Raw genomic sequence first — 24106 nt, forward strand, 5'->3', positions numbered from 1 at the left:
CGGTGGAGCTGAAAGGAAAGAGGAAGCCGTGTCCAAGGGTGGAGGCATAAAAATACACAAAAAACACCACGATGATAGCTGAGAGGACTCGGGTCATATAATTGGTTGTAGAACATGGACCGGCACGTTAAGAAGATGAAGACAGATGTTTGACGGCCCAGCATGAAATAATCAGTGAAATATGCATTTTATGATCTCTCGTTAAATAGTTCGACACAGTTAATAAGTCGACTTGGCTCAGTGTTATCCTTCAGTCAGCCCAGCTCGGCGTCTGTCTTTCAGCCTTTTATTTCACCAAGCTCTCACCAACCACTAAAAGTCAGTCCCACATTTACTCTTGTCCGGCGGCTTCTTGCTCGCTCACTCTCTCCTTTTCTCTTCTTAGCTTCCTCCGTCAGCGTCCTCTTCACTCTCTTCTCCTCTGCCATCATGTCCATAGAAGCTGCTGAGCCTGGTTACCTCCTCTTCTTCTTCCTGGTAGTCCATAACGCCTGTTGGTACAAACACTCAGTTCGTCAGCTTGGCGGTGAGCTCAGAGCGACGGGTACCCGTCGCTCTGAGCTCACCGCCAAGCTGACGAACTGAGCTAACAGCAGCTACAGCTGTCAGCAGTTTACTTCACTGTCCATCATAAACTCTGTAAATCACAGAGAGTTGAGGCGGAGCAGCCGGAGGACATCAGAGGGAAAACCAGAAAACATTTCCTCCATAAAATATGATCCAGTTTCACCAGAATCAGTGAAATAGTTGCTGCTGTGTGACTTAGTGCCGTAAAGCGTTACGTACTTCTCCCGACCCGGAGCCCAAAGTTACATAGTTGGTACACACAAATAAACCGGAGACCGATCACACCGTGCTGTTTATGAATTATTACAGATTATTCCATTTCTTCCAGCTGTGTCTTTATTTCTTTCATGTCTGCATTTTCACATGTCAATCACACTCGGGCTGTTTGTTCTCTCTGCAGGTGTGTCTGTCCTCAGGTAGTTTATACTCTGCCTCCCTCTGCTGTTCAGTTACACTCGCTGCATGAAGAAGCTTACATGTGACTTTCATTAAATCTTTTTCTTTCTCCTTTAGAATCTGACGTGAGGTCGCGAGTAGCCACATGTTGGAAATCATTTAATTCAAAGTGAAAGAAAAACAAAATAAATCCTCAAACTATTAAATATTTAATTTTATTTTTACTCAGTGATGCAAATTGACTTTATACTTACTTGACATAAGTTATTCATATTACAACAATAATAATAATAATAATAATGCATAGAACAGATATACAAAAACAGCAAAATATAACTTTATTCAAATCATCAAGTCTCGGTATTCTCTGTATTTAAAAAAAGAAAGCGATCACGTGGTTCGAAGGATAATCTTGAAAAACAACATTACATACAAACATCAGGCACACGTCTAGTAATCGTCTCTGACTAGTGCAGGTGTTTTAACGACAGGTGTGTGAAATACATGTTGACAACGTGCAGTGAAGACAAAAAGAAAAAAGGGGGATTCATGTGAAGATTATTAGAATTTAGTCTGACGGATAATTGATCGAACACACGAGACAGGACGATGAAACACTGAGCTGTCTGTGCGCTCATCACGTGATTCATTTTTACTGGATTATTTCGAGCACGCTGAGGCTGCGTATCGCACTCGTTTCACTGCACGTGGATGGAAATATGACGTCTGTATGAACCCTAAAAATAAAACAACACCACCAGCATCTACAGAAGCAACACTGACTGTCAGAACACACCGAGGCTGAAGTTGTGCGTCCGAAGGAGACCGAGTACAAAAACAAAGCGCAGTGACGGATAAAGGTTGAAGGAGAGGGAGAGGAAGGTCGGACAGTCAAACATAAAGACAAAGCTGCTGAAGAAACGAGTATAAAAACGATGCTGACTTATTATTAAAGCATGTAAACATTTCAAGTAGCCACAAACTGTGTGTGCGTGCAGCAGAGATCTGTTATCGGTGAGTGAGTGCCGGGAAACCACCACAGTGAAGACGGTGACCGAAACGATACTCTGACCTAAATATCTGTGAGGATGAAATAACTCGGCCTTTGGCTCCTCTCTTATTCTTTAGTGTTTGCTTTATCCTGCATGGAGACAAACACCTTCACCAACCTCGCCGTGATTGTCTTGTTTTTTCATGCGAGGCAAACTCCTACACCGGCGTAGGCTGAAAGTAAGCAGAGAGTTTCACGTTACAGTGACAAAAACAAGAGAAATAAGTCGCTACAAGTGAAGATGTGGAGCAGGTGAGGAGTCAGAGACGGAGAGAAGGAAATGAACGACAGTTCTGGGTCGTGTCAGAGTACTAAAGGATCCTGACCAGCAGGTGGAGCTCTAACATCACTCATCAAGTGTAACAACCAGGTTCTGGGTCAAACTCTCTTTCAGTGTTGACTTTGTGGACCGGTTCTGTGTGTGAATACTGAAAAAAAAAAAAGACCAAAGTGGATCGACCCTGAACCCGGGTACAGACATACATTCATGCGCTCTTCTGACCTTTTCTATCCTTCCCGTGTCGTCGTTTAACTCTCCCAAAGAAAAAAGGTGAAAGCTCTCCATGTGTTTCAAGTGTCTGACTTTGTCTCGCTGCACCGCTGAAATGAAACGTCGCGTAACAAACAGTAGTGAGCCGAGCTCTGAGCGGTTCTTCCGTCGTCCCCTCCGTCGTCCCCGCACGAAGAAGAAATCATCTCAAAGATATGTAACATTTTAAAACTGATCAGCGAGAACCAGTGCCGACGTCAAGTAGTGAAAGCTCAGGCGGACGCGATGTTCCACCCGTGTTTCTGAAGCATGTTCGACTCCGATTCGGTCAACGGCACAAGCGACACTTAACAGCACGCGCTCACGAGGGCGAGGCGGCGGCGTTTTCTACTCCGGCAGCTTGAAATAACAGACATCTCGTGGAAAAACACCTGAAGCAGAACTTTAGCCAGCATTTTGGATTTCTCCACGCCCAGACCCGCTGAGCTGCGACAAGTCTCAAAACTCCGTCAATGATTTTTAAAGCTTCGAGTAAAAACCGATGGAAGTTAACACTCCCGTTTCAAGTTTGAATGAACGCTCTAAACTGGCTGAGCTCGCGTTGGAACGAGTCACCAGTGAAATACTTTTTATGGAGTGTGGGTGGGAATAGCAGCACAAACTAAAGCCTCCAGCAACAATCACTAGGAAGTGCTCACCAGGAAGCACTTTTAAAGCCGGCGACGCTCGTCGTTTCACTCTTTGTTTGAAATGTTTAGACACCTGAGAGTCGAAAGCATTCTCTGTCATCAGTGTCAAAAACAACCCGAGGCGGAGAGAGTCCCCGGCGGACACGTCCCAGTTCTTTAGTCTCCTTAATTTCTAATAATACAGCATTGAGACGCTCCGTCAGAGCTGACATACAGTGTTAAAGCGTTAGAAAGGCCGTATAAATAGTCGTGATATAAATATGTGCACGCAAAAGAAAAGACGCGGTCACTTTGGGTTGAAGCTCGTTCGACAGTGAAGCGGGGTTAACTCGTCTACGGAAGTCCGACGTCAAGTCAAAATACTATGGTGGCCATTCATTCCAAGCTGAGGCTCAAAGTGACCTTTTTAATAACATCTTAACTTAAAGCTGCCTTTTTAAAGTCATTCGCCCTGTTCAAATTTAAATATTTGTCACTTTGACCTCAGTATATCGTCTTCCGCCTGCTGCGGCGTCGTCACTGGCAGTTCAAAGCAGGACTACTGAGCCAAGTCCAGATCTGGATCATCTCCTGCGGGGTCCTCGGGTGAACGAGCATTAAGCTCTTGTAGGCGCACGGGTTCGACCTGTACTTCTCCTCTATGTTGAAAGTTCTGAAGCCCTTGTGCTTCTCGGGGGCCAGCCCTAGTTTCCTAAGACACATTCCTGTGTAGACGTCGTCTATCGGGTAGAGCGCCACATGCTGGGACACGTTGTGCAGGCGGGCGGCTATGTCGCCGGAGTAAAGGTACCCGCCTCCCCCCGCGTACGGAGGGTACGTCCCGATGTACATGCTCTCCGGGATAAAGTATTTGACCTTCTTGTCCCGGTGCGGCCCCGCGTTGGTGATCACGTCACCCACAAACAGGTCCCTGGCTTTGGGCTCCGAGAGGCCCTTGAGGAAGTCCAGGATGCGGTAGGTGTTGACGAAGACGTCGTCGTCGCCTTTGAAGATGAAGCGAGCGCCGGGGCAGCGAGTCTGGATCCACTCCAGGAACAGAACCTCTTTGACGGTGAGGTTGAAGAAGGAGTCCCGGTAATCCCACTGGATGAGGTCTTTGTGGCGGATGCTCTCGTAGCGCAGCATCTCGGACAAATCCGGGTGGTGGTCCCCAGCTGTGGCGTTGCCGAGAAGGAAGATAGTCACAACTGTCTGGTTGGCTATGACGCCCGCCCGTCCCCACGACTGACGGATGGCCTGGCGGCGGTCGAAGTGCGGCGCCAGGGATTTGACAGCCAGGAGAAGGAACGGCGGCTCCTTACAGACATCCGGCTGGTCCGTCATGATCGGGTAGGAGCGACAGTGCATGTAAAGCAGGAAGTCTTTGAAGCGCTGCGGTAGGGAGTTGTAGTCTTTCACCTGAGTGGTAACTCTGATGTTGGGCTGGCAGGGGTCAGAGGTCAAACTGGTCTCGTTGAGCCAATCGGGCAGCTCGGCGGCGCTGTAGTTCGCCGCCAGGACGGGATTGTTCTGAAGATCCAGAATCTGCTGCTGGCGGTTCCAGTAGGCCAAGCTGGGAGCCAGTTTGGTCCAGAAGGATTTGGAGGGGATGCGAATCTTGCGTTGCCCAATCTTGTCTTGGCTGTTGTTTCGGGAGATGAGGATGAAGATGAAGAGGTTGACCATCATCACTGTCACCACGAGCTTCAGCCTCCTCCGCAGCAGCGCCATGACAGTGTCCTGCACCCCGTCACACCTGAGCGGACACAAAGAAACAATGTCAGGGACAGGAAAACACACCTGATGTCACTGATGACCTGGAAATAAATGCTGACTTTAATGTGGAACTTCAGGTAGTCAAAGGTTTCAAATTAAAAGCCCTCAGCAGACACAAACCATTTCCTAACAAGGCTTTTATTGTGAAACATTTGCAGGAGCATGTCAAGTGACACCTAGTGGTGAAGTCTGGGATTCCCCGTCTGGTCTGTGTGAAGCTGATTCAAGCATCAACAGGTACTCTTCACTTTAATCTCTGTAACTTTTCAGTCAGTCACGAGGATGAAAAACAATCAGATGAACGTCTGTGGAAAACGGAAACGATCGATCGTTCACACACAGGCCGAGTCTGTTCAAAAGCTCGGTCTGTCTCGAGACACGCTGATGGAAAAATCGATTGATTTTTTCAGGGTAACGATCATGTGCTTTCCATTTCAGGGAAAACAAGACAGTGTTTGCTGTTTTTATGGGTGGGACAATGACGGAAAAGGAAAGGAGGGGACGCCTTAACCACAAGACCACCGCAACACAAAGTCACATGAAGATGCCTGATGCATCTCACAGGATTCACTTGCTCTGAATAAACGGCACGTTTAGGAACTGACAGAGGTTAGAGCTGTGTAAAACAAAAAGATAATATCTGTTAGTGTGTCTAACAGGCTGCAAATCAACAACCGGCAGAGTGACGAGTCATCATAAACATTAGGCTGCATGCTCACTTAAATCAGGGTGCAGTCCAAAGCAAATACAATAAAACCATCAGACAATTATCCTCCATGAAAGAGGGTTCACCCGAGGTCATGTTGTAGTAAGATTATGCCGTGATAAGCGACACTGTGGAGCTCACTGCGATGTGCGTTTAGTTTGCTCGTGTTGTTTTATTTCAACAGATAGCCGAAGGTGTCCGGTCACCGCGGATTGGAATCAAAAAGAAAAAGAGGAATGAGGACAACACGGGAGTCTTGGGTCTGAACGGACAATGCATCCTTTCAGGGAGGCTGAGCGTGCCTCAGGTTTCTGCGCTGGCAGCCCGACACATCCTCGCTGATAACGCTCTCACTTTCTTTTCTCTCCTCGCTGTAAATGTCTCGAGTTGGACTTCTTCTCCGTCGCTTTCTGGGCCGCTCATGTTCACTCTCCTTTTTTTTTTTTCCTCTGCCTTTCATGCTGCTCGTTCAAACGCGGCTCTCAAACATCACAAACACAAAAGGAGACAGAAATGTCAACAAACAAACAGGAAGTGTGTGTCTGCGATCGAGGAGGCTGATAGCGACTTCTTTGGTACGGCCGAGTGAACGGAAATAAGCCGCGTTCGTCTGAGGACAGGAAGGCTCGGATGTTCATCTATTCAGATATTCAGTTTTTAATTTGGATGTTTTCACACCGACACACACAGACACACACACACCCTTATTTCTGTGTTTTGTGGTATCTCACAGGGACCGACATGTACAGGATGTGAACTGCTCACCCCCCCTCCCCGACGCATTTAAGACTTTTTCAACCTCAACTCCATTTTGAACATGAGATGAGCCACGTGTTGAGGAAGCTCACATCAGTGTGTGTCTCTGCTCAGAGCGCGTGCCGTTCACTGTACGGGATCTATAATAAGAAATAGAAAAAGTCACGCTGAGCACGTAAAGATCCAGACATGCAGACGTGTCTTTACTGTGTAAAAACCAATAAAATAAATAAATGAAGTGTATGGCCTCTGAAACTGAGCCAAGAGAAAGACTGCAGCCGTGCCAACACGGTGTTTAGCAGGTGTAATGTTTGCAATTTGTGCAAGGACGCTTGGACACGCAGACCGGAGGAGCCGGGGAATCGAACCGCCGATCAAACGTCCGACAGAAGCCGAGTTAGTTTTGCGGTTTTACATCCTGAAGACGACTTCGTCAGATCACAAAAAAAGTCTCAATGTCTGCAAAACGTCACCGCAAACCATCCAGCAGCTGAAATGATTTGTTCTTATCACCCGTTACAACTTCCCACATCCCAAAGCGACGTCCCTGAATTGTTTACACAGTTTAAATCCCATTTATCAACATAATTTATAAAAACAAGCAGCAAGTCTTCAGATTTAAGCGCTTATGACTGAAACTATGAATCAGCTATCCTAACAGTGGCTGATGTTTTCTCTGTCCCTGATTGTGGGTGTGAGTATCATGAAGCCCAGCATGGCGTGAGCTCGCTTGGTGAGGTGAGCAGGACTCCACCTGACGGGTTACAGTGCCTCAGTGGGCTGCTCTTCCTCTGCACCGCTGCCTGTATCCTTCCTGCCTCTGTATCATGTTGCTCTGTCGGCTTCCTAGCAACAACTCTGCACCGCCTGTCCCTGTTTGCTCTCCCCTTCCTCTCCCTCTTGTCCCTTGTTTACCCCTCTCCACCTTTTTTTTCCTCCCCCCTCCTCACTCCGTCTTGTCTTCATGTTGCTCTCTTTCCTCCTCGCTCTTGATTTTTGCTCATATTTAGGTGGAAACGGAGAGAGAGACGCCACGTCCCCCCCCTCAGGACCATGTTACATAATCCTGAAGGAATATCAGTGTTATATTACTAACAAGGACAAGCACAGACGCAGCCTTTTTCTCTTCACTCGCTCTCTTTTTCTCATGGATAATTAAGCTTTCCCGTCCTCTTCCATCTCCATACAAACAAGGAGACTGCTGGGAAATAAGTGGGTGGGGGAAGGGAGGCGGGGGCACTAAAGGAAGGAAGCTCAAACAACATGTTGACAAGACGGCAGCTTGCAGACTTGTAATTAATCTTCGTTAGTGCGCCTCCCTCCACGAGCCTGCAGGGTTTTCCCTCCGATATTCAAACATGGACTCTCCCCTCTCTGCTCTCTGCTCTGTCTGCTGCACTTCACACTTGTGGTCGGCCTTTGTGCAACAACTTTTGCAAGAACAGACGAAGAAGCAGCGCACGCAAGGCGCACTGAGAACAGAGCCGCGAGTCTAAATGTGGTCGTGGCATGCAGAAATGAAAATAAAAGAGAGGACGCAGGAGGAGGGAGAGAGCGGAGCGTCTCCTCTGGAATATCTTTGTCGTCGTGTGACACAAAGACAGAGCGTGGCGGTATCTCCCCATCAGCAGCGCTCGGTCTAACCATAACAAACATTTCCTGTATTGGTAGAACCGCATGCTTCAGTGGTGAAATTATATTAATTTCAGCTCGAGCGCTCTCTTCTTAAAATACTCTTCCGAATGCAGCAGCTCGAGTCCTGACAGAGAGCACGTATCACTCCTGCCATGGTTGCCATTAGTTTTAAACTTGACTTAAGATCCTCTTGTTGGTTTTTAAAATCACTGAATGGCACCGGCCTCGCTCTCAGACGGTTACAGCGGCGACCTCGGGCAGAGAAGTTGAGCTGGACTCGGTCAGAACTCCACGGTTAGTCTGAAATGTTTAAATTCAAAAAGTTGAATTTGGTTTGTGTCTGATAGTTTGAGCGCGCAGTGGTCGAGAAACACAGACGGCGAATGGGAGTGAGGGAGCGCCGGCCTCGATAAAACCTTCAGCACAGCGATCATTCACTCCTGCAGAAGTTTCAGTGAAGACAAATAGTCGATGTTGGACGTTTAATTCGATGAAGAATGAACATCCTCTAGGGCGGTTCATTCTTGATCGATGCTGCAACAAACGGATTCGTTTAACTTCGATTTAATCCGATTATAATCTCAGCCGCCTCCTCATGCAGACGCTGTGACACTAACCCATAAAAGGTCACTTCTGTAAAGGGAGACCTCAACTTCCTCACGTTGCTTTGATACTTCTAATACTTTGCACAACAGGTGTTTGTAAATCGACGTGTTGCAATCTTTGCAGCAACAAATAGACAGCTGGAGTGAATTCATGAAGAAGTTTCATGGTGTAAACTGAACAGTTTGTGAAGTACGTGGTTATTTTTATTATTCTACGACTGCAAGGACACATCCAGACAGAATCCCGAGGGTGTTTCCGTTTGTGCTGAATGTAAGCGCTGTGAAACAATCAGGACACAAGCGAGGGAAACGTCTTCGTGTCTCTCGTCACCTGCACAGTCTCAGTTTTTGGAGACGTTTCAGGCTGATCCAAAACACACTCATGAATGAGAAAAACCTGTTTTCGCCGCAGCGTCAGATCCTGTTTGAATGCACTGCAGCCATCGCCGGTGTCGTTTCTGTTGTGATTTAAATGAGATCTCCTGTTTGGTGCTGCTGAGTTTCTGTCAGTACTTAATAAAAAAAACAAACATTTTGTGACTTGAGGTGGAGAGAAGCAGAACAAACTTGAAAAGCAGCAAAGTCAAGTCACCGATTTCGACTGTGGACTGAAATTAACAGTGCAAAAATAAAAAGGAGTGAACCGTTTAACCTGACAGTATCTGTAGCTACCTGTGCAGCTCTCTTTCACGGCAGGACGGCGAGCCAAGGTGGACTTTGACGCCAGTTTCCAGTTGCATTGATCAGCACAGAAAGCCGCTCTGTGGCACGCTGCGATTACATCTGCCGGTAATCTACTGGACAATGCCAGGCTGTGTTTGACCACTGTGGTTTCCACCTGATAAAAGGTTCAATGAGGTGAGGAGTCTCACCTGTGTGGGGGAGGTGTGGGAGACACACAAAACAATGGCAATAGCAGCACAAAGGGGCTGTGTGACTCACGCAGGAGGAGATGAAGTGAAATTTGGACATTTTCTTCATTAATTAATTTGTTGTTTGCGTCATAAAAGTGTTGATTAAACACCCACACGTCTTCAGCTTACTGTCACCAAACCACATTAAAAACAAGCTCTTTAAAAAACATTAATCATACATGCTGCGTGTCTGACCAACAATGTCTCTGAAGATGGGAGCTTACCTGTGCAGGTACGAGGGCCTCCTCGGCTTGTGTCGTCTTGGTGTCTCCTCTCAGCTCTCTTACCCCATGCTTAGCTCCGCCCTCTGGGGGGGGAGGGACAGCAGCCAATGGCGGAAGAGGAAAAAGGACCAGGAAGGGGGAGGGACAGGTGAGAGGGGAGCGTAGAGGGGTCGAACCTGAAAAACATTAAAACGGTGTGTAAACAGCTGAGAGGAGTTTCAACGACACGAGGAGTCACATGCTGAAAGCTAACAAATGTGAACTAAAGAGAGGAACAACACTTTCAATAACTTATTTTTAAGTCACCCTATAATTAATCATGGTCAGCGATCGAGTGATCTGTGGTCTCCACCACAGCTGGGACTCGATGTGTTATGAGTTAAACAACAGAGTCGACAGGATCGGCCCCACGTACGAAGCCCGGGGTTCGAATCCGCCCTGCGGCCCTTTGCTGCGTGTCAGAAAACAGCTTAAAGTTGGCTGCTGGAAACACATTTTCCCACGATCATCTGACAAAATGATTCATCGCTTAAAAAAGAAAATAATACACAGATGAAAACAACAACAAGGTAACCATGATGCAGCCTCCTGACGACAGCGTGGCCTCAGTTTAATTCAAATGATTCAGACTCAGTCCAGTTTCTTAAAGCGTGAGACTCTGGACGAACTTGACAGCCCAAAAAAACTCAGTGTCAGTTTATCTGCAGTAGACAATATTTTATAAACGACAATGTGAGCATTAATCAAAAGGTTTCTATCTTTCATTCGTTTTTCGATTTGGTTATCCGTCCACCTCCCAAACGAGGAGCCAGAGAAGCAGAGCTGAAGCGGTTTCACATCGTCTTCTCGTGCCCAGCTTATTTCTATAAGCATGCATGTCTAAATAAACAACGTCAGCTTCCTGCAGGAGACTCAAACCAGGTAAAGATAAAACAGACGCATGACTAGCAGCCTGATTCAATCAAGTGCATGCAAATGTCCCGACAGGTGGAATAAACAGAGCAAGGCCTCGTGTTTTGCAAGAAGGTAACACTTAAAAACAGGAAACACATGGCGGGGCTACAACGCTGGTGGAAAAACACGAGGAGACTTTGCGTTTAGCAGACGTCCTTCCCACCAGAGGCTGCTTTAATAATGGTTTTCAGGGCTTTGCGTTAGTTTATAGAGATTTGTACTCGCCCATGTCATTTTCTCTCCTCGGGCTTAAGAGTTTTTTTTGTGTTTCAGCTTCTCTTACTCATGCGGGCATGCAGCTGCACGCTCATCTGCCGTGCTTCACATCCATCAGGGATCTCGAGATGCGTCCTGGCATCGGTGTTTTCCTTGACCCACGTCCAGTATGCCGCCCCACTTACCTGGAAGCGTCTGTTTGAACCTGGATCTGGGTCTGGATCGCATCCATATCGTGGCAGAACAAGTAAAGACATTTTTCTGCTGAGCTGACTTTTGTTTTTTCTGAGATGCTCACTTGTGATCACAACAAGATGCATCTTAATGCTGCGTGTAAACAGGACAGGAGCCAGATGGAAAGAAAACACCAGCAGAGTACACATTCCCATGTAAAGCATATATTTTAAGCCTGACTGCAGCCCGAGTATAAATATCCTTTTTGTATATCGTCCAGGCTTCTGCTGTAAAACAGCAGCGATTAATAACGATGACAGTGAAACGAGCAGCTCCTGAAATCAGCAGACAGGCAATAACACCGAAGAATTAAAAAATAACAAGCGTGATCCTCGGCTCTTTGTCAAAGACGCTGATGTGGAACGTTACCTTTAAAAGTTAATGATTACAGCTGCTGGTTAGATGTGAGGGTCGAGCAGGTAAATGAGGTCACCTTTCGCCGAGCGCCGTCAGTGAACAAACCTCCTGAAATTATTCGCTCTCAGATTATCCGCCGTTCAGAAAAATGTGAGCAGAAGAGTTAATCAACGCTGGAATGTCACGGACTCCAATCTAAACACGACCTGTGGACTCCAGACCTCACTGTTTGTGCTTCTTTCTCTGTTTGATTAGTGCAGAAACTTTCCACCTTTAATTTAACAATCTCAGATTGTAGCTGCAGCAGCGCTCACGCTTTCATCACTGCACACCGGGGCTGGGTCCAGGTTCCAGTTCTGAGTTAATCCAGTGTAAAATGGCATTCGTCAGCCGCTCTGACACGTTAAAGAGACGCGAAGCTGCTCTCAGTCACGTTATCTCTTTAGTGGGTGGCTGCCACAGTCAGTCGCGTCACCAGTGAAAACACTTCACCTGACAGCTGTTATGTCACTCGTACTTATCGCCTCTATTCGTTATGTCAGGGAGACAGACAGCCAGCTGGTGCAATCACAAACAGAAGTGCAGAGCGCCTTATTTTGAAGTTGCAACACTTCCTGTACCGATTTCAAATTAAAAGCCCTTCAAAGCATTTCAATGGACAGAAACCACCGACAGCATAAAGAATGAACAGTGAATGCATGACCGGCAACTGAATGAAGCCTGGTCTCAAACAAGACACCTGTAACCACACCCACCTGTCAATCAAAGCGTCCACGCTCTTAATCCTGCATAACTTTAAGCCTTAATATAATGTGAACAGGTGAGTTGTATATAAATTCACCCTCAGTACAGTTGTCATGAACGGGGAAATTAGCTACAGAGACCAAAACTGTTTTTTGTACCAGGCTGTAAACATGTTTATGACATTTGAACATGGAGACTGACTCGCCCTTCATTTCTTAATAAAGCTTTTATTGTGAAACATTTGCAGGAACATCCTGTGCCTCACAACTCTTATTCTGGGAGCAGCTGAGTCGTGTGTGATGATCACAAACAATGACAAATATTGATATCTGTCTCAAACTAAACACGACGACACATCCTGCAAACCTGTGTCGTGTCAGTGGTGTGTGCGGTTTCCTGACAGCTCAGATGATTTCTGGGTTGCCTCTATAACCGCCGTGATCAATTCTTAACTGGAAATGATATTCAGTTTGTTCTAGGTCATGTAAACAGCTTGTTACGTCAGCCAGAGTTAGTATTTCACTCCCAGGTTCATCGCCTGCACGACAGTGGAAACGCTCGAGAGGTCAGCGCGTGGCGTTTGTGGTGGGACGCGATCGCTTGTAACACACGAACAAACCTCCACCGAATTAAGTGTGGCGTCAAAAGAGGGTCACCATGACGGAGCGCGTGAGGCTGACACAGGCTGTGTGGGCGTGATTCCAGATAAGCAGACTGCGACTGAGGCGACGTGAAGATAGAGCGACGTCTGACCTGATCAGAAAACAGAATTTAAAATAGATAAAATATATCTGCAACATTTCAACCGACAAAAAAGGGTTGGGTGTCGAGATCTGGCTCCACGTTTAACTCCTCCTTAACGCCCTCGGAGAGAAATAGAAAGAGACGCACGCCATGCCATGCCACCCATGCCGAGCTGGAAATACATCCGTTTGATATACTATCAGGGTGATGGATCCCTGAGGCCGCCCACAGCGGGATCATTAACCATCTCTCATCAGGATGTTTGACTCTCCTGGTGCAGCAGCACTCCTCTCTCCTCGCCTCCCCCCGTGTTGTTGTTGTGTACTCCACCGAAGACAGATATTTTTGTGCGCCGCTTGGCCCAGGTCAGATGAATATAAGAGGATGTTGTGGCATGAGGGAATGTGGGCCTAATAGCGACGCGGTGTGAAGGGAGAGCGCCATAAATAGCCGAGAGAGGCTGGAGCCTGCCCACCAAATATCGACAGTCAACATGAGTACTCACGCTTCGGCCTTCGGTGACTCGCGGAAGGCCGAGTTCTTTGGCTGGTTCTGGTGGTTTTGTGCCCTTTAGTCAGCAAACTACAAGACACACACACACACACACACACATCAGAGATACAACACGATGGCTTGAGACACACACACACACCTAAAATAGAAAGGAATTTCTAATTATCAACAAATACTTGTCAGTCCGACTCCTGCATGCTAAAGGTCATCTCTCTCTTCAGTGCGACTCGTTCACTCACACTCAGTGTAATCTAAACTTAAAGAGGTGTGTGTGTGTGTGTGTGTGTGTGTGTGTGTGTGTGTGTGTCAGCTCTCAGTGAGTGTGTTACACAAACATGCCACGTTTAATCCAGACACATGACTCATAGTGTGACCTGATGAGCAAACACATCATTTACATATCTCGGCAGAATAATCATGAACTCTATCACAGCCACGTCAGTGTAGCAGGATGGGAATCGAGAACCGCTTCTTGTTGAGAACCGGTTCCATGTGTTCCAGTTCCATGGCAGTTTATCTAACGATTCTCTTATCGATTCCAGCAACTTTACACAAGTTTGGCACGTGCAGTGCAGTCAGTAGTAAACAATGTCACCCACTCGGTTCAAACGCTCCAAAGTTCGGCTGCATTTCACCAAAACAGACGTCAACAGGGCGACTTGCAATCATTGCAAAGTGGAGATAACAGCGTCGGGAGGGAACACGACGAACACGCAGAAACATTTGCGCACACAACACGTAATATTTTGAAATGAATGTCGTGTTTTTGACACGCTTCGGACTGGAGATGAATCCGAACCTGGCAGCAGTGGCAGCAGCCAGACTATGACCACCTCTGTGGTTACTACAGAAGGTAAATCTGGGAAGTACAGTGGTCGCTCGTTTATCACGGGGGATACGTTCTAAAAACTAACCCACAATCCGCGAAGTAATCAGCTTTATTTTTTACAATTATTATACATGTTTTAAGGCCGTAAAACCCCTAACCACACACTTTTATACGCTTTTCTCAGACAGGCATTAACATTTTCTCACATTTCTCTCTTATTTAAACTCTCAAAGTTCAAACTTTCGCAGATTTAACAAAAATAAGCACAATACTGTATTAGTAAATGAAACCGTTACAACCATTACATTTAGAAGATGACCATGACGAGAGAGAGAGTCTGGCAGCTGTACTAGTACTCGCTCCAGTTCACTACCTCCTCTAGTTGATGCTGATCAAACTGTTTGTTCTCTTTTTTTCCCCCAAATGAGAATCGATAAAGAATCGAATCGTTAAGTGGAATCGACAAAGAATCGAATCGCTAAGCAGAATCGATAAAGAATCGAATCGTTAAGCAGAATCGATAAAGAATCGAATCGTTAAGCAGAATCGATAATGGAATCGGAAAAATCGGATCAATTCCCATCCCTACCCCTGTGAGTACGCCAGTTTACGACATCGCGTCACATCCGTCCCCGGTGAAATTTAGCAGCAAGACATCCGTTGAAAAAATAACCTACCTAATGTATATATCATTAATTCTTACGAGCATTTGTTGGATAACTGATGAGCTATGATAATATTCTAATTTTACCTTTGAAACAAAGACCAAACATGTTTGGGATTCATTACTTCACTGTAGCTGACAGTTATAAAGTTACCCCGGAAATGGCGGATTAATATTTGAAGATATTTCTACACTATCTGCATATATAAGCAGATATGTGTCTCTCTTCATTCTCGCATATCAAATTGCTAATCGGATTTCCGCTGGCTGCAGCAGAAGTCAGTAGATGATGAAGTGAGAATGAAGCATCACAGTTAAATTCATTAATAGCTGAAAGATGCTGATCTACAAATCCTGGTGCTTTACTAGCGAATCTGAAGACGTCTCGCATTTCTGTCGTTGCTTCCGTCTCAACTTTATCCATTAAAGCTGACACAAAGCCTCGCAGCAGCTGGGGTGGAAGTGGTTGTCCAAACTTTCAACGGCCGTTATTACAGGGAGACAAAGACAAAAACAGAACAAACAGAACCACAAGAAAGCATCAAACGGGGAGAAGAACAAAGACACGGCGGCTTCGTCTGCGGTAATAATCCATCTAATGTTAATGGAGTGAGGAAGGCAACGGTCTCATCAAGCCGTTCAAATGACATCTCCACAGATACACAACGTTTGAATGAAGCGCTACGAGCTGCTGGAGGACGAGATAAGAGCTCAGCGGCTGTCCACCCTGCTTCAGCTTTCATGATGATAATCTGAACGCTGTTTGACGTCATAACATCGGGTGAACCACACCCGTCTGCCCCGGTGCTCTTTCCTCCTTCAAGACACAATGAGCAGCGCGCACACACACACACACACACACACACACACACACACACACACTTCAAAACAGGATACTGACACGCTGCAGCTACTGTCTATCCGTGCTTCATCTCAACTAAGATCCAAATCACATTAGGATAATTAGATTATAATTAGATTATAAATGTTCTCGTGCATCGAGTGCGTGTGTGTGTGTACACATTACATAAAAAAAAAGGACACAGCCACCATAACTCACACATAATAAAGCTGTGGATGTCCTCACAAATAAATAAAGACTATGAAGGGAAAGTTATCCGGTGAAGGAAGTCTTGCCGGTTCCTGTGCAAACATTAGAGACTTGGTGTATCTGGCATTACATCTGGATTATGAACTATAAACAGATAAGTATGTTGCACATCCTCAGGGACTCGGAGGCAGGAAGAGGGTACGGGGCAGAGAGGGAGGAAGGGCGCAGACAATGGTGCAAACAAGGTTTCAGTCTACGAGCAGAGAGCTGGCACGTCGTACTTTCTTTATTTCTATACGCGCTTAACCTCATGTCGCAATTTAACATAAAGATGACCCTTAAACCTGTCCGTTATTTTATTGCGCTTGTGAAATTGTTGGGTGACAAACTAGTTCCTCTTTGTCCCGTCTGCTCACGTGTCGCCCAACGGTCATATCCTGTTACCCATGCACCGAAGGCCTAACTTTGTCATGCCTGCCAAACAGTTAACAGACAGGAGGGAAAAGAACCACCAGCTTCCAAACAACGCCCAGTCTCACATACTCACACACACACACGCCAAATCTCGAAAAATATTTATTTTAATATCACAGAAAACCAGACTAAGAATACTACCTGGATGTGGAAGCACACACAGATCCTACGTCATTAATTGTGTTGTTACACTGGACCCCACCCTTTCAAAGAAGTCGGCTTTTGTATCATTTCCTGAATCCAATTCAAGAAAGGTGTGGAAACAAAAAGAGGAACTGTTGACAATGACTACACGTAAAGCGATTGCTTTTTCACTTCCCCACCCCTGCGGACTGTGACGACTTCTGCAGGCGACATCCCTCGTGTACTATAAAGGCAAATATTGTTGTAGCAGTCTCGGTTTTGTGCGTGTGAAAATGTTTTTTATTTGGGGCGTGCCCGTACCAGGCTGTAAACATGTTTATTTCTGCTGTGAAGTTGGACATTTGAACATGGAGACTTATGGAGACTGACTCACTTCTGGAGCCAGCCTCAAGTGGACGTTAGAGGAACTGCAGTTTTTAGCACTTCAGCACTGGGTTCATCTCACAACCACAGTTGTTGCCACTTTATATGAGGTGTCTGATATAGGACAATAAACTTTCATTGAAAATAAAAGTATCTTTATAACAATTAGACATTTATTGAGCAAATATCAACAACCACCCACAGGAACAAGTTTTAAGTTAATATACAACCCACCAACTCACATTTATGACGTTTCTTTAAGAGAATCCTACATAAATACTGTGTCATGATCCGTGATCCGTCCAAATGTTTATTTACCAGTATGTGTTTCCTTGTGTAATTTTCCATTTCCTGAGCGACACTTGTAAAGCTGCAGGAATGTTTTCCCTTCAGCGATTTTTTTTTTAATCAGCGTTGCTATCTGGTGCTTACAATGGTTGTGCTGACAGTATCAGGGTATGTGCAAAGTTTCATTCATGGGGATTATTTTCTTCCAAGACTACTAACTTCTGCAGCGATCCTCCCTCATCACATAAACTAATCTCCTCCAGGCGAGTTTCCTTTCCACTCATTCTAGCTGTGAGCTGGAAAGTGACTGAACAACAATAACGGGAGGAACTTTTCATAACAGAGAGAAGTATCACGGACACTCCACGTTTGAAAAGGGAACATCCCAGCTACATACTCATGACACCAAGTTTCCAAGAAGTCATGTGGTGCAACGCGGCTACGACCGTGACAGGAATATCGCGGCCGTGTGACACTTACAGCAAGGATGAGTTCATAACCATCACCAACTTTTTTTGACTCTTTTTTGCTGGGTCATTGTCAGTTATTTCATCGTGGAACACGTTATCATGTGCGTTTTTCAGCCTTGACTTGGTTGATTGGTCAACCGAGACTCGGTTGACTCGGTTGATTGGTCAACATCATGTAAACAACTAACAACATGCCAACAACAACAACAGCTGTTTTCTACACACAAAAAAAAGGAGAAATAATCACAGAAGACATCGGATACATCATTACGGACGACATTTCTGATAAACTGCGGGATAAGTTGGGTTAGAATAGTGATGACTTTGGTCCTTTAAAGGTTTAGCGTCTTACATTGCAACAGATTAGCGTGCCCAGTTGCTGGTAGTGTTGTAGAGGACGTCTTCTCTGAAGAGCTGGAGGTCTTCAGGAGGTTTGTGAAGGTAGAGAGGGACGCCCCTGATCTGGTAGGAACTGGTAGGACGTTCCACCAACGGCGGAACAACAGACGAGAAAAGTTTGGATCGCCCTGAGCGGACGGTGGCAAAGGTTAGTTGGTCATTGATCATGACCGATGAGGAGTCTTCTATATGTCCTCTTCCACCGAGTCCACCATGTTTCTACATTCAACTAAACACTGGCTCTACATGTGGCCTTTCACACGCTTTGCAAGTGGGTTGCAATCAGCAACTAGCCTACAAAATGGCACTAAATCCTACACACTCCTGTAAGTGCTTTAAAGGTGTTTACATTCACACTGAGTGAATAAAGAGTGCCCAAATTTTACGAGTATGCATCAGGACAATCATACAATCAAGACGACCAGTTAGTTGTTTTTTTTGCAGACTGTGGGTTGATGGATGGTGGATGTGTTTCTTCCCCCAACTGTTTGAGAGTTTTAGTCTGCTGAATACGTGCATGACACCACTTAGATAAAGGCTTGGTCATTATAGGCAACACTGGTATCAGGTTATTTTTTCCTCCCTCGTCATTAGTGCCTATAAAGCGTTTAAACCCACTGATGCATTTTGCCACAGTCAGGAGCTTCTGCTGTCGGCAAAATGAGCGCAACATTATGGACTGGTCGTCTCCATGTAGCAGTGTAAGCGGTTTTTAATGGATCTTGGAAAACAGTGGCAGGCCAAGCACTTTAACAGCAGCAGCAGCTGCTGGTGCTTAAGACTTTGGAAAACACACACTTGAGTCGAGACTCCTGACGGGCGTTTGTCTCATCGGAGACCTGATAGAGGAAGTTTGAACAGTGACTGATCTATAGGAGGAAGCACTGCTGACCACTGTGACCTCCTTTTGAAATTTCTAGCCTACCTAAAAACACGTCGGTGGATGAGTAAGAAGGGGTGACACTACGAACAAGCTTATTCACACTGTCATGACAAACAGGGGGAGCATTGCTACAGAAATGTTTGTGTGTCCTTCTGGGTTGTACCAAGAACAAAAGTCTGGCTCAAATTGGTCCCAAACGGGAGTAGCCTACACGGCCAACAATGTCAGCTGAAACTGAGTTTCATCGACAAGACAGATCGTGACAGTGTTGGTGGCAACACTGGACATGAAAACTCCTTCAACGATTAACCAGAGAGAAACAATCAATACCAGGAGAAACACGGCTGACTGCTGAGTGCTTTTCTGTAAACCGATGCTAAGTCCGTGTAATATTTCTTCGCTCGCTCGTGTTATTGCTGAACGCAACAGAAGGATCTGCAGATTGAGTTACCATGGGGATATTTTAACGTCATCTTGCCCATCTGTTCGACCGTCATCTGTGCAGACAATGGGCGTTTTGTTGTGTGTAGGTGAGCTCACTTACAGTTGGAGGTGATAAGGAGATTGGGCAAACACATTTAGACTGTGAACTAACTGACACGTTGGTAATGCACACTTCTGCGTGACGGTTTTTCCTCTAAACGGTGTCGATAATGTGGTTGTAGTACAGATCTGATGGGATGTCCCCATAATTAGCAGCACCCCCCCTGGGTATCTCCGGGTCTCTCAGTTGGGATGTGCTAAAATTACTGACCTTGATATGAGAGCAATCTGGTGAACAGACACACTTTCGTCCTTTAAAATGCCACTGAAAAAAATTACGTTTTTGAAACCTGCATCCACGGTGTGGTACAGTACATCAGCGCGTCCTCTCAGCATCCCCCAGACAAAGACGGTCTGGAATAGCAACGAGGGAAGGACGTACGTACACGAGAGCGGGTAGAGAAAACGTCCCTGTATTTAGGTCGGGTTTTGATTTAATCAACAGGTGAATGAACATCCTGTGGCGGTCAGAGCGTCCTTGAGCGGGAAACTGGAGCTCGTGCCTGCTCACTGAGCTGCTACAGATCATCAGCAAAAGTCTCTCTTTCTTTTTGGACTGGGTTTGAATGATTAAATAGCTTTGAGACGATTAAAAGAGTATAAATCATCCAATCCGGCACAGAACCACGCTCTTGTTCGGCAATCCTGCAAACAAAGTTCAGTTTTACCCTGAACTTGAGCTACAGCAAGGCCAAACTACCAAAGACATGTACCCAAAATGTGGTATTTTCTATATAAATAAACCATAATCAATCCGAAACACATTTGTTTCATAATGTCTGGTCCCATTTTTTTCTTATTCTGGCTGAAGAAGTGTGGTTTGGACTTTTCCATCTAAACATAGCAAAGCTCACACACACACACACACTGTAGAGACACATCTGTGAGGCAATCTGGAAAATGTTGCTCATGTGATTAAAAACTTTTATCTTGGAGACACACACACACACACACACACACACCTATTTGTTTGTGTTCGTGTCTCTAACACTTAAACTCACCATGCTCACCTGTTGGTGATAACTTAACACCATAAACTGGTGAATTATTTCCTTTAAAGGGTCCAAAAAGCTAAAATAAGTGTAACTCACCTTTAAATTTTAATCATTTTAATGACACACAAGCTGTAAACGGTGATACGGATCACCAGAACCCATTTTTCATCACCAAAAACGTTCAGATAACGTTTTAATAACGCTTTAGCAGGTGTTGTCTACCTCCACCATAGGGGGGCACACACACACACTCACACGCCGAGTATGGCGCACCGTGGCCGGGCAAACGTACCTCTCTCCCTCTCGGTTAGAGTTCGCTCACTTCGGTTGGGCGGTTAGATGTTCGCCTGTGATAGGGACGCACTTCACGAAGCTCCTCCTGTTGTTTTTTCTCGTTTTCCAGTCGTTCAAATGTGACAAAAAAGTTCATAAATCCATGTTTGTAGTTTTAAACGTCCGTTTTAGTCGCTTTTGTTGCTAGTTTTTATTCCGACCGACCGACCGACCGACAGACGACGAGGACGACGACGACGTCTGGAAGGTAAACGGCTGCTTTAAAGGAGCGACTGCTTCTTCTGCTTTCAACGGTCATGACGGAGCTGCTGCTCAGCAGGGCGGAGCCACACACACACACACACACACACACACACACACACACACACAAAAAGGCGGGCGCTGAACTGAAATATCATATTTAATCAATGTGCTCCGCTCACATGACCAACAGAAACCGGTTAAGGTTTCCTCGTGCCTGTCAATGTGCTCGTCAATAGCTGCATCAATCACTGAGTCTACCTCGTGTTAAACCTGTACAACAGAGAGAGAGAGAGAGAGAGAGAGAGTCAAGGTGAACCAATAAACCTGCATGGACCCACCCACGTGTTGACATTGCTTTCACTTTTGATTGATGATTTTAAACAGGGGTGTCCAAAGTGTGGCCCAGGTCCCAATCACAGCCCGCGGTCAGATTTCATGTGGTCGAAGCTTCATTTTTATGCTATATCGCGGTTCACTTTTCGCAGACTCGCTGTTTCGCATATTTTTTTAGTGTAATTTTGCTTTTTTTAAAAGCGTACTGTACAGTATGAACGCGCCTTGTGTTCTGCGTCCTAAATTGGCTAAGGGAGAACCGCACATGTGTTCTGCGTCTTGATTAACTAAGGGAGTACTGTACAAAATGCGTGTAAAAGTGTGTGGTTATGGGTTTTATGGCCTTAAAACATGTATAATAATTGTAAAACTTACTTCGCGGATTTCGTTTATTGCGGGTTATTTTTTAGAACATATCCCCCGCGATAAACGAGGCACCACTGTACAGTTGAAACTAGGGCTGCCACAAACGATTATTTTGATAGTCGACTAATCATGGATTATTTTTTTCGATTAATCGACTAATCGGATCATACGTAAACTGACTGTAAAACATACAGCTTATCGCACCAGCATGCAGCTGATCAGATCGTTAGCTTTCGGCTTGAAGTATGAGCTAACTGAAAATAAAAACAATTAAGATGATAGCTCATTAACCCTTTAATGAGAGTCCACGGCCCAGGGAAACAGCGAGGTCCGGGCGGGCGGGCGCTGTGAAGCTCGCAGCCGGAGCCTCGAGCCACCGTCGCCCCCGAGCCTTTCCAAGTCGACCCAGAGCTGGTCGTGGCACAACGCAACGGCGGTATATGTGTGTGTGACAGAAAGGCAGACACGGCAGTGGAAGCTGCAGCTGCAGTTTCAAGAGAAAAACAAAGTTAAAAAAAACACAAAAAAAACGATGCATCTACTACTAAATTAGTTGACATAATCATGACTAATCGACTAATCGTGGCAGCCCTAGTTGAAACCAGAAACCAAATAATAATAAAAAATGTCCAAAAAAGAGGTTTTCAGGGAACGTTAACAGGACACTGAGCTGGTGTCGTGCCAGAACAGGAGCTGGACAAGCCGACAATGTAACCATGCTCAGCACCAGCGTCTATGGACATAATAACAGAAGAAAAGAGACCAAAGAGGACGTTGACGGAGGAAGCTAAGAAGAGGTTTCAAGGAACAGTATGTAGGAATGAGTCTGCTGGCCCCTTGGGCTAATACTCATATGCTCATATGAATATCGAAACAGCTTTTGTCATGTTTGGACAAGACCAGGTTGCAACCAATATGAGAGTGATCTTATCCAACGGGAGGCATGAGTGGACATAATATTTCACAGAAGTGCCTGAAAACCAAATAAAACAATGTTAGACAAAGTCATAAATAAACGTACCCATCCACTCTGCATTGCGGGTGAGGTGACAATCTCACAAGTACCCCTTGAAGGAAGTGTTAGCTGTGTCACTAGGTTCCCTTTTTAAGACCCCCTTGTAATTTCTTTGAGGAGACGAGCGACAAATCTATAGTCAATTTATCCGTCTTTATCTTAGAGCTATAGTTTGACATTTAAGGAAATTTACAGTCACTTCTCCTGACTGAGGGTTAGATGAGAAGATCAATACCACTCTCGGGTCTGTGCATTGACTACGGGGCTAAGAATGCCAGGAGGCAATCAAATTTGGAAAGTAGTTTCCTTCCAGTCATCTAAGATTATTAGTTAAAACAGGGAATGGGCTGACATGTCTGTTGTCTCTGTTCCTAAGAGACACAGTGACTGTCAGAGGGCTGTAAAGACAGACCAGTTAAACCCGTTACACTTGGAGAGTAGAGAGACAGGAAAACATTAAGGTATGTTTGTTTCTGAGAAAGGATCCACAAGGCACCCAGATGGCAGCTGGAAGTTGGAGGTATGTGTACGATGGGTGTGGGGGTCTCCAAACAGCAGGGGGCCGGTCCCCAGGCTGTCCTCTCCTAATGACCCAGCCCAGGACAAAAGAGAGTCTGCTGTCTGAAGGACCAGAGGCTCTAAGTCTTTATGTGCAGCAGACACACAGCTGGTCACCTCGTGGAAACAATGGACCCCCAAGCATGTGCTCATAAATAATAATCTCCAGGTTCACATGTGATACACACTCTCAAGTCTGAATGAACGTTCGCCGTTGCGTCTTTGTGATATTGTTTCTCTCCGGGAGGCCTTTTCTTTTTTACATTCTCCGAGATCAAACCAGTACGATAAGCTGGGAGTACATTCCAGAAGAAACTGACATACGTACAGTCGCTGTGTTTTGAGACATACACTAGCTGCAGGCAAAAGTATGTTGTGGTGCAGTAAACATACTGCAGCTGTTAATTAACCCGTGCAAAGCCAAACGTGGAGCTCGTTTGCAGCCAAACAACTTATTGGAATTTTCACAAAGCCAGGTTAATTTTTACACAATATTCTTTCAACTTCTCCTGTTGGCTCAAGATTTATATAAGATTTCAAAGGAACACAGCATAACTTTTATCAAGATTTATATAAGATTTCAAAGGAACACAGCATAACTTTTATACGACACGAAGTCACACAGCACCAACTATTTCACTGAT

The 24106-nt window shown here is 45.5% G+C and overlaps 1 protein-coding gene across 5 annotated transcripts; it reads right to left on the minus strand.

Annotated features, from left to right (window-relative positions):
* Positions 1-1278: 1278 nt before the first annotated feature.
* On the minus strand, positions 1279-21393 carry b3gnt2b (UDP-GlcNAc:betaGal beta-1,3-N-acetylglucosaminyltransferase 2b). 5 transcript variants are annotated; one of them, XM_019260903.2, is made up of 5 exons: positions 20946-21393; positions 13543-13619; positions 9789-9964; positions 9323-9522; positions 1279-4928 (listed from the first exon to the last, which is right to left on the minus strand). In XM_019260903.2, the coding sequence occupies exons 4-5, from the start codon at positions 9388-9390 to the stop codon at positions 3710-3712; spliced, it is 1287 nt and encodes a 428-aa protein (XP_019116448.2). In that variant the 5' UTR covers positions 9391-9522; positions 9789-9964; positions 13543-13619; positions 20946-21393; the 3' UTR covers positions 1279-3709. The 5 variants fall into 5 exon arrangements, with proteins under 5 accessions (XP_019116448.2, XP_019116447.2, XP_019116446.2 ...); XM_019260902.2 differs by lacking the exon at positions 13543-13619 and having other exon boundaries at positions 9323-9488; XM_019260901.2 differs by lacking the exon at positions 13543-13619.
* Positions 21394-24106: the final 2713 nt, after the last annotated feature.

This window comes from Larimichthys crocea, chromosome XI (assembly GCF_000972845.2).
Source record: "Larimichthys crocea isolate SSNF chromosome XI, L_crocea_2.0, whole genome shotgun sequence".
NCBI lineage: Eukaryota > Metazoa > Chordata > Actinopteri > Sciaenidae > Larimichthys > Larimichthys crocea.

Excerpts from the sequence above, each read along its gene's own strand:
- b3gnt2b (XM_019260902.2), bottom strand. The coding sequence starts at position 9,390 with ATGCAACTGGAAACTGGCGTCAAAGTCCACCTTGGCTCGCCGTCCTGC. Across the intron at positions 4,929-9,322 it reads CGTGAAAGAGAGCTGCACAG|GTGTGACGGGGTGCAGGACA; the intron begins GTAGCTACAGAT and ends GTGTCCGCTCAG.